Here is a 16347-nt window from a genome sequence, read left to right as displayed (position 1 = left end):
CCCATACAACGACAGCTCCAGACTTGCTGTAAAAGTTTGCATGTTAAAGGTAGGCGCTCCTTTCTGTGCAATGCACTGAAATGTCTGTGCAACACTCGGAATGCTCACTTTAATATTAACGAGCTCTTTGTAATACATTTGAATAGGATTATCGGTAGCTGCTATGGCAAAACTTCATAAGACGCTCAACCCCTTTGTGCATTAACATAGTAACATAGTAGATGACGGCAGAAAAAGACCTGCACGGTCCATCCAGTCTGCCCAACAAGACAAACTCATATGTGCTACTTTTTGTGTATATCTTACCTTGATTTGTAACTGTCATTTTCAGGGCACAGACCGTATAAGTCTGCCCAGCACTATCCCCGCCTCCCAACCACCAGCCCCGCCTCCCACCACCAGCTCTGCCGCCCTAAGTAACGTGTTCGCTAGACTGGCTACAATCAATTGTTGCCAGCACGGTAAGCTTTGTTGATCGGGCCCTGAATGGGCTGTTTCAGTTTTATCTGCCATTTTTTTAAGCTATGGAAGTTGAAAAGATACAAAAGGGATCGAGAATGTCTATCTGTCTAGGGTCAAAAATTTTAATGGAATGGGATAAAACTTGGCATGTGGATAAAAACTGGTAAAAATACACACCAAGTTTGAAAATGGGCCAAATCAGACTGGGGTTCCAAATAAAATAATCCCTGCCCCTCTCCCCCTCCTCACCCCCCCCAATAAAAGCAGCCAGTTGCATTTATATGGAGGAGTTCAGGTTCTGTATCACAGAAAAATTCTCTGTTTCACTGTAATTGCCTCTCCCTGATCTCTACTTGCCCACCCCAAAAAAACTGCTCCATCACCCCGCAAATTGCCCCCATTCTGAAAAATCTACTTCTGCACAGTTGTCCCTTTGCCTCGCACATTGCCCCCACACAGAAAAAACTTCCCCGTCTTCAACAGAAACATACATGCAAAGGGGCTGAAAAGAATTCCATATGCCTTGCTCCGCATGCTATTCCCACTTGCTCTATAGGAAGGTTCCATGGAACCTTAGCGGAGATTGGGTGGTGACGCCGGTAATTGGGGAAACAAAACGGGAGCTGGGCAGACTTCTACGGTCTACGCCCTGAGAAAGGCAAGGACAAATCAAACTCTGGTATACATATAAAGTAGCACATACCATGTAAAATGAGTTTATCTTGTTGGGCAGACTGGCTGGACCATACAGGTCTTTATCTGCCGTCATTTACTTTGTAAAACTTGAGGCAGTACCCTCTTCACATCCCACCCCTTCTCTCCTCCTCATCTGAATGCATTTTAACACTTCTAGTGCATATTTCAGATGGAAGAAGCAGGACACAAATCCCATTCTGCAGTGGAATAGGAAGAAAACAGAAATGGGCAAATGTCTTCCTCTGGGGAAGTGGGGCACTTGACCTCTTTGGGAAAACTAAGGTGAAATAAAGAAACCATTGGAGCTGGGTCATATGATAGCCTAGTAACAGTTCTTTTGTCTGTCCAAGGTAGGCTTTGTTAGAACCAACCCATACCAGGGGTGCAGACACTTGCTGTGGGGTATGGTTTGCAGGAATCAATAGGGGCTAGGAAGCAGTGTGATCAAGTGTGAAAACATTCTGTCAACAGTAGCTGGCCCTTCTCCCTCTAGTCAGCTAGCTTACAGTGGATTTTTTTCCTACAATGCAGCTCAGCACTGAAATAAATTTGACATCTCTGATGTATTATCTGTCTTATTTCCCCCACCATCACCACCACCACCGCAACAGGCTCTGTGCCTTGAGCCAGCCCTTATTGCTGTAATAATGCCCAGCCCTTTAACAGGTACTTAATTTGATGCTGATTAATCTCTGCTTTTCTTATCTGTTTTTTAGTGCTTCAGAGAAGGACAAACTGAAAGAGGTAATCGTTGCTGTGACGGATTGGGAGGCATCAGCAAAAGAGGGTGATTCCATAAGACTGCACAACCTCAAAGGTGAGGAGCCTTCCCAGGGTGCTGGCTGTCTCCCCAGTTTTTAAGAAGTTGTGTTTTAAATTAGATAGGGCCTGAATTTCAAGAACCAACTTGAAATAGAAAGTTATATAAGAAATAGAGAGAGAATGAAACAGAGACATCAAAACATTCTTCATCATTCCTCCAAACTAGTCCAGACAAGTGGGTTGTACTCACCTACCAGCAGATGGAGACTGTGACATCACCCTGTAATGGGACTTGTGCAACCCTTAACCAGCCAGCATTTCTCAGGTCCAGCAGATGATAGGGTGAGTCAGGGGCATAGCTACATGGGGCCACGGGGGCCTGGGCCCCCGTAGATTTGGCCCTGGACCCCCCCTGCCGACGACCCTCTCGGCCGCCAACCCGCCGTCATCACCAAGGGCTATCTTTGCTGGCAGGGGACCCCAATCCCCGCCAGCTGAGGTCCTCTTCTTCCCGCGAAGGCTTCGTTCTGTTTCTGACGTCCTGCACGTTGTACGTGTAGGACGTCAGACTCACAGAAACAGAACGAAGCCATCTGACGTCAGAAACAGAACGAAGCCTTCGAGGGAAGAAGAGGACCTCGGCTGGCGGGGATTGGAGTCCCCCGCCAGCAAAGGTAGCCCACGGCGAGGGTGGGGGAGGGTTGGCGGCGGGAGACGGGTCGAGAGGGTCGTCGGCGGGAGGGGGGGACGAGAGGGTCATTGGCAAGGGTCATCAAAGTGGGCGGGGGAGGAGGCTAAAATGTGCCCCCTCACCTCGGGCTCTGGACCCCCCCTCCCGCCGAAGTCTGGCTACGCCCCTGGGGTGAGTACATGCTAAATAGTAGTAGTAGAACCCAGTTCTGGGTTGGGAAGGTCAGTCAGACCTGGCACTTTAGTGGACAAACTTGGTATTGGGGGTGTTGTCTTGGCCTCCCCCCCCCCCCCCCCCCCCCCACACACACACACACAAAACAGTTTTTGCTGTCTGCAGACTGGAGGACACCTGTGCTGGTTCCTTGGTCTGTGGGTGCACACTGGATTCAGTGTCCTTTCCCGGCTCTGAACTCCGGTGGTTTCTTGTTCCTCATCGCCCTCTATCCAAGTGACAATCAGTTGAGTCACAATAAAAAAAAAAATCCATATAGATAAATAAAATTTCACAGAGATGGGCGATGAGCAGCAGACACTTTGCTGTTCCTGTTCAGAGGAGAGCTTAGGAGGTTGCTTCATATTCAGGTAGCACTGTCCACTTTTGTATGGCCGTTCTGGCAGAGAAGCACTGATGCTGTGCAGCCTTTGGGATACAGAGGCTAGTCACCACTGCAAGCGGCCTCTGTCCTGTGGACTTTCAGTTGAAGCTCTGGGGTGGCTTTGGTTACTTTTGGGATACCCGTGGAGCAGGTGTGGTGCTCGTCAAAGGAGTATGTTTGTTATTGGAGTTGGGGTCTGTTGGAGCAGGTGATGTGACTTTGGTGGGAACTTCCACCTTATTACTCTGTGATAAGAGAGTTGGGCCAAGGAGCTGCCGGTGCTCATGTGGCAAGACTGTACTTTTCTTTTTTTTTTTAAAGCTCTAAATGCAGGAGGGAGTTTTCCCCCAAATTTTGTCCTGCTTTTGAATAGGGAGTTTTGCGTGAAGAAAGAAATGCAGTTGAAGAACCAGGTGGAGGGTCTCGTGTTACAAAAGGGCCTTCAGAGGCTAAACAACCAAAATTTGCAGTTCCTCAGAATATGGAATCTTGTGGATCTTCTGGATTGTTTGAAGAAGCCCTCTTGGAATGTGAGGATTAGGGGATTTCCAATACCAGTGTCCTCCTTCAGGGGATGATCCCTCATGTGGTCAAGAGTTTTAGGAAATGAGAGTTGCCCTTTTTGATCGCTGTGGTGCAGGAGGTAATAGATTGAGGAACCAACGTCAGGGCCCACTAAGAAGAGGAAACCCTCCTGGTGGGTAATGGAAAACCGTCTAGAACCTTTCCTATGCACCCAGGTATCAGTGAGTTGATAGAAGCGAATTGGCAGGTGCTGGGCTCTAGGCTTTGGGTCAGCAGAGCCATGGCTGCTTATAGCAGTTGCTCATGTCAGAGAAACAGAATCTTCACCTACCTAATGTGAATAAGCTAATGATGGCAGTAACTAGATAAACCTCTCTTCTTCTGCAAGTGATAGTGTTTTGAGAAAGATTCCCAAGACTGTCAGATGGAAGCCCTGCTGAAGCAGTCCTTTGAGGTAGCCATGCTGGCCTTGGAAGCTGCAGTCTGTGCAGGATATATGGCTCATGCTTGCATCCATTGGGCAGAACAGTTGCTAGATAGTCCTGGCCAGGAGATGGTGAAGGTTGCAGACCACCTCATGCATCTGGAGATAGGGGTGGCATTCTTGGCCAACATGACATATGACTTGATTAGGACTTCCATGAAGAATGTAGCCTTGGCAGTAGCAGAGAGTCAATTTTCTGAGACAATGGTTGACTGCTGTAGCTTCCGAGATGTGCCTCAATAAGTTGAACTATAGTGGAAAGTTGTTGTTTGGCGAGAACTTGGAAAAGCTAGTCGAGGACCTGGGGGAATCGAAGGTTCCCAGGCTTCCAGAGGACAATTCTCACTTTTATGTCCTGAACTCTGTTGGCTAGAGGGCACTTTTGAGATGCTGGACATTACCATCCAGGTAAGGGGAGTGGTTATAAGCAAGGTAGATTTTTGTCCAGGTGGCAGATGGGGTAGGGGAGGGGGATGAGAGTGGCCAGGGAGCCTCCAGATCCTCCCTTTCAGCTTAATGAAGGCTTGAGGATCCATTCTTTGATGGCTACCACGGGTGGTCATTTACAGGTGTTTTACTGAAGATAGTCTCGGATAACCTCTGATCAGTGGGTCCTAGAGGTCATTTTGAGAAGGGATACGTCCTCAAGTTTGCTCATTCATGGGTTTGCCATGGCTACATCAATTGGAAGCAGTTGCTTTAGTGCCACAAGGAGAAAGAGGCTTGGACAGATTATTTTGTGGTTCCTAAGAAGGAAGTTGCTTATTGTTCAGTCATTGACTTTAAAGGGGTGAACAGGGCCCTAAAGGTCACCTTTTGCATGAAAATGTTGCGATCGGTCATAGTGGCAGTTCATCAGGTGGAATTCCTCACCTCATTAGAGCTTAGAGGCCTATTCATATATTCCAATCTGTCAAGAGCATTATTTGTAGGGAGGCATTTTCTGTTCAGGGCCTGAAGACCTTCTTCAAGCTCATGGTAGTCTTAAGTTACCTAAGAAAGGATTTTAGTTCATCCTTATCTGGATGATTGGTTGATCCATGTAAAGACCCTGGAGGAGAGCAGATCATTCATGAGTTGGATGGTTACCTTGTTACAGGAATTAGGTTGAGTGGTGTAGCTGGCCACCCTGGAGGAGAGCAGATCATTCATGAGTCGGATGGTTACCTTGCTACAGGAATTAGGTTGAGTAGCTGGCCAAGAGTCAGTTGGAACCATTGCAAGTATTTGGGAGCCTGGTTTGACAGTGTAGTGGCAAAGTATTCTTCTGGATGGCAGAATTTAGAAGTTAAAAGTCAAGGTCAGGGTGTGCTCAAGCAGCTGAGACTGTCGGCATGGGACTTTCTACTGAGCCTTAGGATCCATGGTGGCCACTATAGAGTTGGTTCCATGGGCTAGAGATCACATGCATCTACTTCAGGATGTTTTGCTGTTTCACTGGTCTCAATTAGATGAACTAGGCAAGTGTTTGCCCTTTGGAGGGGGAGTGGGGCAAGGTACATCCTGGCCTGGTGGCTGGACAAGGGCAGCTTGGCACATGACATGGAGTTGTTAACACTAGAGTAGACAGATGTGATTATACATGCCAGTTTCAGCGGCTGGGGAGCACATAACCAGGGCTCAGTGGCTGAAGGACGCTGGACACCGGAAGAGGCATCATGGCTGATCTGTCCTCTTAAGACAAGGGCCATCCATTTAGCACGCCAAGAGTTCTTACCCTTGATTCAAAATTAAGTTGCGAGTGTGATTGTGACATTGCGACTAGGGTAGCATATGTCAACCAGCAAGGTAGTACTAGGTGCAGACAGGTAGCACAGGAGGCAGGCATCCTGATGGCAGTGGGTAGAGAACAATCTCTGTATTCTGTCGACAGCCCACATAGCAGAAGTCAGCAATGTGGAGGCAGATTTCCTCACAGGCATACTTTGGACCCAGGAGAGTAGGGTGCTGTCTGACGAAGCCGCAATGTTAGTTCATTGGGGGATGCCAGAGAGAGATCTCGTGGCAACAGTGAGCGATGTGAAGGTCAGAAGATTCTTCAGGTCGCAGGAAAGAATGGTTTTTCAGAAGGCTGGACATGCTAGTTTGGCGTTGGTTTCCAGAAGCTTTTCTGTATGTGTTTCTGCTTGATAGAACGATTCAGAAAGTGGAAGATCATTCAGGGCAGGTGATCCTGGTTGTGCTAGACTGGCCAAGAAAGTCCTTTTCTAGTGATCTAATGTGACTGAAGATGGAGGATCCCCTAGTCCTTCCCATGTTGAGGGGCTTGTTGTATTGGGGTCCAGTCTGATGTAGGACATAGCTTGATTCTGTCTGGCTATTGAGTGTGCATGGCACCTGAAGTGAGGTTATTCTATGAGAGGAATTGTTGAGTTCTTGGAAGACCTCACGTGCTTAGCCTGTGTCATAGTTTGGAGAATTTTTGAAGTGTGGTGTGAAGAACACAATTTCCTGCTATTCTCATGTAATCCTGGAGTTTCTACAGGATGAGTTTGACAAAGGCTTGACATTATCCTCCCTTCACATTCAACCAACAGCCTTAGCATGTTTTTGAGGGCTGGTGGAAGGGCGTCCCCTGGCACTTCATCCAGATGTTTCCTGTTTCTTGAAAGGAGTGAAGCATATTGGATCTCCATTTAGAATGGTGGTTCCTCCTTGGAATCTTAGTCTGGTATTATCGGTTATATGGTGTGTAGCCCCACCCAGTGCATCCCAGGATACACTGGGCAGGGCTGGGCACTGCCATTTTGCAGCGTTGAAGGAAGAGGAAGGAGGCAGGCTACCTCCCTCCTCCAACTCACAAGGTAGGGGGGTAGGGGTGTAGGTAGGGAAGGGGACGGATTAATCACTGAACTACCAGGGACCCTTTGCTAGGGGAGTTAGGGGGGGCTGGAGACCCACTGGATCTCCAGCCCTCCATGAACCTGGGGGGGGGGGGATTGTCGGGGGGACCGGAGGTCCAGTGGACCTCCAGCCCACCTGTCGCTCGTGGGGGGGGGGGGGGTGTTGGTTGCCCACTGGGCCACCAGGGACTGTTTTGGACATGTTGGGGGGGGGCTGGAGACCCACTGGATGTCCAGCCCTCCCTGAACCTGGGGGGGGGGGATCGTTGTGGACCTCCGGCCCCCTGTCGCTGGGGGGGGGGGGGATTGGCTCCGGCCCCCTGTCGCTGGGGGGGTCTTCCAGGTTTGCTTTGTTGGGGGGAATGGGGGCCTGCTAGCATGCAAATGCTTGCTGGACAGGGCTCACCATTCCTCCCCAATGATCTACAAACCCTAACGTCAGCTCGGAGCTGGCGTAGTGTTTGCCTTGCCCAGCGACCCAATCTTTGGCGCGCTGGTCGCTGATCATTGGGGATGAATATGTTTAGCCCTGTTTTGCATGCATTTGCATGCTAGTATCGTTCAGAGCCCTCGAGCGCGTTGTTTCATGTGCTTGGGGACTCTGATCATTGGCCGATAGCAAACGCCGGTGCTAGTATGGCGCTAACAGCTTCTGATCATCCCCCTGTAAATATGAGTTTGAGTGAGCAGTATCCAGGCTGTCCAGCTGACCTTTAGAGGTCAGACCCTATTCATCAGGGTAGAATACAAGCATTAAAGCTCCTTTCAGTACTTCAGGGAAATACCCATGTTAGAATTAATCAAACATGACTTGTTCTTCCCGATGGTATTATCCAGCTCCTCAGTTCTGTTATGAAGTACAGCATTGTGTTAATGCTAGAGAATTAATTGATGGAAATAGACGCCTACTCTTTTAAAACCTCAAGATGCTTCAGTCTTCTGCAGAATTAAGTCATGAACATAAGAGTAGCCATACTGGGTCAGTCCAATGGTCCATCTAGCCCAGTATCCTGTTTTCCAAATAGTGGCCAAGCCAGGTCAAAAGTACTTGGCAGCAACATTTCATACTACCAATCTCAGGGCAAGCATTTGCTTCCCCATGTCTGTCTCTGTATCAGACTATGGACTTTTCCTCCAGGAATTTGTCCAAACCTTTTTAAAACCCAGATATGATAACTGCTGTTACTACATCCTCCGGCAAAGAGTTCCAGAGCTTAACTATTTGATGAGTGAAAAAATATTTCCTCTATTAGTTTTAAAAGTATTTCCATGTAATTTCCTCAAGTGTCCCCTAGTCTTTGTACTTTTGGAATGAGTAAAAAATCGATTTACTTCTACACTTTCTACACCACTCAAGATTTTGTAAGCCTTAATCATATCTCCCCTCATCCGTCTCTGTTCCAAGCTGAAGAGCCCTAACCTCTTTAGCCTTTCCGCATAAGAGAGGAATTCCATCCCCTTTATCATTTTTGGTTTCTCTTCTTTGAACCTTTTCTAATTCTGCTATATCTTGGAGCGATACAAAGGCATTTGAACTTGACTTCTCCTTATAGAGCTAGATAAATATGACCTGGTTTTAGAAAGTTTAAGCCTTGTAACCGCTTTCCATGGAGTGATCTGAAATGTCACCAGTATACTGCTCCATCCAGGTTGTACAGCATATGTCAAAGTGGAATTATCCAGGCCTGTTTTTCTGGACACTTGACTTGTAATAGTCCTAAGTATTACCACACTTTCCAGCTAGACATAGGCTGAGGTCTCTCCACTTGTGGAACCAGTACCTTACACGTGTGATAGAGCTCCATGCCTGCAAATCTTTGTACTAACCAGAGAGGGTAGATACTCGATCCCATGCTCTCAGTGATGTCATGCAGTTCAGATATTGGTCGGATCAAAACTGCCCCTTCCTTTGAGGATGGCTTTGGGGAAACAGGAGGTGAACAAGCCATAAATAGAGTCCTAAGGATAAAAGAAAGAGAAGCAATGCTGAAACATTCAGCACTGGGAACTGCAGTACTTGAGTGTATGAAATCTAGAAGCTTTTCTGAGTTGGTTTTGTATGGGTTTTTTTCAGCCCCTCATCTTGCTGTCCCCCAGTGGCATTATAGTAGTATTCAGGGGGAGTGAGGTCATTCTCTTCAGCACACTGAGTATGAATTCTCTTTTCTGGTAGGTTTCCAGATGTTGATGGCACAGCTGGTACTAAGGCAGGCTCTCCCAGATATTTGGACCATACCTGTGGAGGGAAGTGAGGTGATGTATCCATTGAGAAGTTGTGCTTAGGCAATCTTCAATCTAATGAAGATCCTGACAGGTACCTGTTTCGTCTGACCGGCTTCGTTGGATGATCTTTGAATTCTTGTGGCTCCAGTTTTTGGATGATGATTTTTGTACTTGGGAGGGCTGCAGCAGCGATGCTCTTTAACCCTTCTCTGCCACCTCACAGGCAAACTTCAGGTATGGATGGTTCTCTTTTGTGCTCTACTGGTGACCTGGTGGTGTCTGCTTACACCAGCACAAAAGGGAACATCTATATCTGAAGTCTGCCTGTGAGGTGACAGAGAAGGTTGAGTTAAGTACTGTTCAATGCAGGATTTAAGCTTTTGCCAGAAACATTAACAATAAGATGTTCATGAGATCATGATAAGATTAAGAGCAACAATTTGGAATGCACGTATACAGTCAGTGTTGGCAATAAAGACTAGATAATGAGACTAGATAACATTTTAATGATTTTGAAAAAGAAGAAAAATATGTGATAAAGGTTTAAATAAAAAAAAGAATAGTTTGTTTTTTTTTGGACCGATGATTGATTGATGTGGCTCATGGTACACGCAATATAGCCATGCTATTGGTATGACAGTGTGATCAAGCAGCGGGTTCTGAGGTTATTTTTTTACCTATCAACAAACATTTTTTGACAGTTTTTTGAGAGACGGATCACTAAGAAGAGAAAAGAGGGAGATTATTCCAAACTAGTAAAAAAGCCCCGTTTCTGATGCAAATGAAACGGGGGCTAGCAAGGTTTTCATCTGTGTGCATGTGGGAGTGTGTGTGTCCCTGCCCTCTGCCCTCTCTCCCCTCCCCCCTCTGAGTCCTTCACTGTTACAGAGAGAGCGATTAGATTTCGTGCTTTGCTGTGTTTTTTCCTTCACTGTTTGTGTTACAGAGAGAGCGAGGGCGGGGCAGACACTCATGGGGAAACCGGATATCTCTCCCCCTTCACACTTCCGGCTGGAGGCTTCATAGAACATTGGTGGTGCCTTTTATATAGAGAGATATGGGGGGAGAGAAGAAAGAAAGTTCAGTGTCTGCTTGTTTCTAGCTGGACATGTTTAGGGCTTGGTAAAACTAGACAGTGGTTGTTTAAAGAGTGGAGGACCCTCGCAGGAGAGTAGAGGACAGTAAGGTAAGAGTTGGTTGCCAATAACAGAAATAAGGTTGAGGAGGAATATTTCAAAGGAGTAAGAGTATAAGGAGTTCGGAAAATGTATGGATTCATATTTCTTCGAATTAAGAAACAAGCGGTGTTCAGAGAGCCAAGGAGAGACATTTGGAGACGATGGTTGAGGTTGGTGAGATCAGAACAAGAGGGGGGAACAAGTAGAGAACATGAATGTCATCAGCATAAGAAAGGAATGCAGTGATTAGACTGGATCAAGATAAGGAGTGGAGCCAAGAAAACATTAAATAAGGTAGATGTAAGTATAGAATCTTGTGGCACGCCGGAGATGATAGAAAAAGATGGTGAGGGAGCCTTACGATGAACAACCTGACAAGTGTGATTAGATAGATAGCTTTGGAACCATAGCAAGACAAAGCCAGAAATGGCAATGGACTGTAAGCGTTGGGAGAAGAGTGTGGTTGACAAGATTGAAGGCTGAAGACAAGTCGCATGAAACAAGGATTACTGAAGAGTGTTGGTCTAATGCGGTTCTAATAGTGTCATGCATTGCCACCAAAAGTGTTTTAGTGCTGTGAGGCTAAGGCCAGATTGGAAAGGATGTAAAGTAAGTGAAGAGTCAAGGAAGGAAATGAGATGGTAGTGTACTTGGTTTTCCCAGACCTTAGAGAGAAAGGGCAGGTTTGAAATTGGCCTGTAATTGCCAGGGTCTGCAGGATCAAGATTGGTTTTTTTTTCAAAAGAGGTGTGATCAGAGTATGCTTCCAGGTACTGGGTACATGGACACGTGGCAAACTGGTTTGAAGCAAAGGCAGGATAAGGGGGAGGATATGAGAGGCAAGATGCTTGAAAAGATGAACTGGCCATATATCCAGCACAGAGCCCAAGGGGTTAACAGATGAGAGAGCATTCTTAAGGGTGGTAAGAGTGGGTGTGCTAAAGGAAGTCCAGGAAGAAGAGGGGAAGCTAATTTGCCATCAGGGTTGGTCGAGGAATTTGGGGAGGAAGAGGAGATAGTGGGAGAAGGACCAGCAGGAAAAGTTGCACAAAGAGTGGAAGTTTTGGTTTGCCAGGAGCCCAAGGTTGATGGAGATAGAACAGATGGATCAAGAGGCAGAGCAGCCTCTGAAGAGGCGAGCAACTTTAAAAGCTGGAAGAGAGTAAAGTCAGTATTTTTGAAACACAATGACTTTGCATTTTGTAACCTCTCCCCCACCCCAATAGCTCTAAGTTGCTTTCGTTCTATGTAATTATGTATGTGCTGTTGTACTCTTCATAGGGAATTAGGTGGATTACGAATGTGATAATAAAGATACCAAAGTGATTTAAACAGGCAGGAGATGGTCTTGCCTGCTTAAATCGTTTATCTGTGGGTAACCGCAAATATTCAGTGGCACTTAACTAGTTAGTGCTGCTGAATATTCATGGTTAGTGCCTGAGCCAAAACCAGCTACCTTGTGGCTGTTCAGGGTGGAGTTGGCAGTTCTGTGGTTAAAGGCCTATATTCAGCCCTTCACCGCATAAGATAACCACTTAAATTGGGCAGCATAAATAGCAGTCCTATATTTAAGCAATTCAGCTTATGCGGTCAAGGACTGAATATTGCACTTTAACCACATAAGATTTAGCAGTCAACCTAAAATCAGATACTCTGTGCCAGTTGCCGGACATGGCCTGGGATTGAATATCCGGGAATACAGCTGGCGGCGGACGTAAAAATGGTAACCACCACTGGCTGAATATTGGCCGGACAACAATTAAGTGGGCTTCTACCCAAACATTTGAAATATTTTTTTCTAAATTGAAGTACCAGGCCCTCTATTGCCCCTTCCTTCAAGGCTGCCATCATTATTTGTCCGAGTGGAGCCCCTTCCAGAGTGGCGGGGATCTTGCTAATTCTAATAGATTCTGTGGTTTGCCGTGGTATTACTCTGTAATTGTATGGCCATGTTGTGTACTGGAATTTTTATTACTACACACAGACCTGAGTGAGTGCTCAGTGATTTACCTGGAAATGTTACCGTGTTGCACCTGGACTAGTGTTGGCAGTTTGTCCTTGTTTTCACAAGTTGTGGTGCTTTGATTGCAGCTGTTGGTGAGGAAGGTAAACCGGCAGCGGCGACAGCAGCTGGAGAACTCCTCGCTTGATCCATGCGGAAAGAATCGTGTGCTCCTCTTAGCTCGAGGTTTCACCAACATTTTCCAAACAATTGTTGGTGCAAAGAAGGTACCACCCTATTGTGCTGAGCCGTCCCTCCCCACAATGTGGTGAATGCTATGTACAAAAGAAGCACACATTGACCTCTTTCTATTTTGGTGATATAACCTCATGACAGCACATTTCTTATGTCTACCTGTGGCCTTTGTTTATATTTTGAGGTTCATTTTTTCATACTTATTCTGTCATCAAATCTATTGTACATTTTTATGAATATTTTGAAGATTTGCCTTTGCAATTCATCTAATTAGGAATCCTAAGTATATTTATTTATTTTTTAATGTTTTATGTTTTTAAATAAGAATATTATGTATGTCAAGTAGTTTTATTTGACAGTTTCATTTATGTATATGTTATTATTTTCAGACCCCTGATGCAGGCGCTTGGTTGCCGAAACACAGCCCGTGTCAAATCTTTCCAATAAAGAACTCTTCATTGTACTGTTTCTGGAGGTCAATGTGTGCTTCCTTTTTTTTTTTTTTTTTGCATTGATCTTTTGGTGTACTCTTACCCTCTTTTGATTGACTGTGAAAGCTATGTACCCAGTGACTGAGAACCCCAGGTTCTACTCTCACTCCTTGTATACTAGAAAGCATCTGTGGTTATAGCTATTGTTCGTTTGAAGAGACCTGTGTATGCCTTTTTACACTCTCCCTCTCTCTACATCACTTTGTTTTGATTTCTGGAAACTCTTCTTATTCCTCCTACCTCATTCTTTATCGTGGGGGTGACCTGATTCTCAAGGTGATGACAGGTAGAAGAGGCGACTGTCAAAGCCAGAAGGGTGCTTGGGTGCATAGGGAGAGGAATGGCCAGCAGGAAAAAAAGAGGTGATAGTGCCCTTGTATAAGTCTTTGGTAAGGCCCCCATTCAGAATACTGTGTGCAATTCTGGGGACCGCACCTACAGAAAGATATAACTAGACGTATGAGGAGAGACTTGCTGAACTAAACATGTATACTCTGGAGGAAAGGAGAAACAGGGGTGATATGATACAGACGTTCAAATATTTGAAAGGTATTAATCCGCAAACGAACCTCTTCCAGAGATGCGAAGGCGGTAGAACGAGAGGACATGAAATGAGATTGAAGGGGGGCAGACTCAAGAACAATGTCAGGAAGTATTTTTTTCACGGAGAGTGTAGTGGATGCTTGGAATGCCCTCCCACGGGAGGTGGTGGAAATGAAAACAGTAATGGAATTCCAACATGCTTGGGATAAGTATAAAGGAATCCTGTGCAGAAGGAATGGATCCTCAGGAACTTAGTCAAGATCGGGTGGCAGAGCCGGTGGTGGGAGGCGGGGCTGGTGGTTGGGAGGCAGGGATAGTGCTGGGCAGACTTATACGGTTTGTGCCAGAGCCGGTGGTTGGGAGGCGGGGATAGTGCTGGGCAGACTTATACGGTCTGTGCCCTGAAGAGCACAGGTACAAATCAAAGTAGGGTATACACAAAAAGTAGCACATATGAGTTATCTTGTTGGGCAGACTGGATGGACCGTGCAGGTCTTTTTCTGCTGTCATTTACTATGTTACTACTACTTATCATTTCTAAAGCGCTACTAGACGTACACAGCGCTGTACACTTGAACATGAAGAGACAGTCCCTGCTCGACAGAGCTTGCAATCTAATTAGGACAGACACAGGACAAACAAGAGATATGGGAATATTAAAGTGAGGATGATAAAATATAAACAAGATGGAGTTGGTCCAGAGGGCAGGGCCGCCGAGGGGGGAGGGGCAAAATTCCCCAGGCCTGGGCCCCCAAGGGGGCCTGGCGCTGCAGTATCTCTCTCTCTCCTGCTCCTGATGGGACCCAGGTGATCGCGTCCTGACAGAAGCAGGAGAGAGAGAACTCCGGCGCCAGGCTCCCCCCCCCCCCCTTAGAGGCTGGACTTCGGGCCAGCGTCTCCGGTTTGACTGGCAGGGGTCCCCCCAGGCCCCGCCAGCAGAAGAGTTTTTCCTCCAGTGCTGCTCGTCTTCACTCTGCCACCTTGCCTGCCAAGTGGCAGCTTTTTCCCTCAGGCCGCTCATACTCTGTTTTGAAACTGAGCATGTGCAACGTGAGAGAAAAAGCAGCCACAGGGGCAGATCATGCAGCAGAGTGAAGATGAGCAGCACTGGAGGAAGACCTCTTCTGCTGGCGGGGCCTTGGGATCCCTGACAGCAAAGGTAGTTGTGGCGGGTGGCGGCGGTGATACTGGCGGGGGGGGGGGGGGGGGGGGGTCATTGGTGGCAGCAATCCTGGGGTGGGGGGGGTGGCGATTCTGGTGAAGGCGGCGGCGGCGGCCCTGCCCCATGCCCGGCTCAGTCTCTCGGTGGCCCTGCCAGAGTGCGGCTACAGAATTGGTCAGTGGGCTCTTTCATACAGCATAGGGGACAGACTTAGCTCTCAATTTGTATACTTTGGAAGAAAGGCAGGAGAGAGGGGATATAATAGATGTTTAAATACTTCTGTGGCATTAATGTACAGGAGGTGAGCCTCTTTCAAATGAAGGAAAACTCTGAAATGAGAGGGCATAGGATGAAGCTAAGAGGTTATATAGGCTCGGGAGTAATCTAAGGAAATACTTTTTCACGGAAAGGGTGATGGGCATGTGGAATGGCCTCCTGATGGAGGTGGTGGAGACAAGGACTGTGTCTGAACTTAAGAAAGCATGGGACAGACACGTGGAATCTTTGAAGGAAAGGAAGAGATAGTGGTTGCTGTGAATGGGCAGACTTGTAGCCAGGTTTTGACACCTGGGGGAGCAGACCTTTTGTAAAATAGGTGCCGTTTGCAAGGCTGCATGCCCAATCCACATAGGCACCATTTAACTCAAAATGCATTTGGGGGAGCGGTTGCTCCCTTTGTACCCCTTCTAGCTACGCCTCTGTGGATGGGCCATTTACTCTCTTCTGCCATCATGTTTCTGAATTGGACTGTTATTTATGTGACCCAATGTTTAAGCGGTTCAGCTTATGCGGTCAAAGGTTGAATATTGCACTTAACCGCATATGCTTTAGCGGCCAACCAGCATTGAATATCCAGAAATGCAGCGGGTGGCGGACATGAAAACACTCACCGCCATCGTCTGGATATCGGCCAGTAACTTCACAGAATACTTCCTAAGTGTAATTATTCCTGTAACTGCAAATTGGGGCTAACTAGTGCCAGTTAACTCCAATAATGTCCAATTTATTTGTTATACTTAGGTAATTGTTATGCGTGTAACTGGCACTCTTCTATAACCTGTACAAGCAATTTTGCACGCTAAGCAAAAAAGTGCTCGCAAGATCATAGAACAGAGTGATAGCATTTCTAACCTGGACGCAGGATGTACTACTTCTTTCTTAGGGTTACCATATGTTCAGATTTACCCGGACAAACAGGCAGATTGCTAGCCTCCCCTCCCCTTAGTTACTACTGCCCTGGTGGTCTAGTGACGTCTTCCGCCTTTGGGGCAGGAAAGAGCCATAAGTACATAAGTAATGCCACACTGGGAAAAGACCAAGGGTCCATCAAGCCCAGCATCCTGTCCACGGCAGCAGCCAATCCAGGCCAAGGGCACCTGGCAAGCCCCCTCTTTCCTGCCCGGAGCGCTGCCCTGCATGCATCCTTCCTGTTGGTGATCTTGGTGCTGATTCAAAATGGCTGCCGAGAGTTGCCCTCGGCGGCCATTTTGAA

General features: G+C 46.9%; 1 protein-coding gene across 2 annotated transcripts in view; it reads left to right on the top strand.

The window, feature by feature from the left end:
• PNLDC1 (PARN like, ribonuclease domain containing 1) overlaps positions 1–16347 on the top strand; it is a 115581-nt gene that overhangs the window by 54219 nt on the left and 45015 nt on the right. For both annotated transcript variants that reach the window (XM_030185847.1, XM_030185840.1), the window contains exons 8-10: positions 1875–1975; positions 9235–9314; positions 12554–12691. In XM_030185847.1, coding sequence (XP_030041707.1) covers positions 1875–1975; positions 9235–9314; positions 12554–12691 — 319 coding nt within the window. The remainder of the gene's footprint in view (positions 1–1874; positions 1976–9234; positions 9315–12553; positions 12692–16347) is intronic.

Source organism: Microcaecilia unicolor, chromosome 1, assembly GCF_901765095.1.
Source record: "Microcaecilia unicolor chromosome 1, aMicUni1.1, whole genome shotgun sequence".
NCBI classification, from domain to species: Eukaryota; Metazoa; Chordata; class Amphibia; order Gymnophiona; family Siphonopidae; genus Microcaecilia; species Microcaecilia unicolor.
This window is presented reverse-complemented; position numbering and strand designations above follow the sequence as displayed.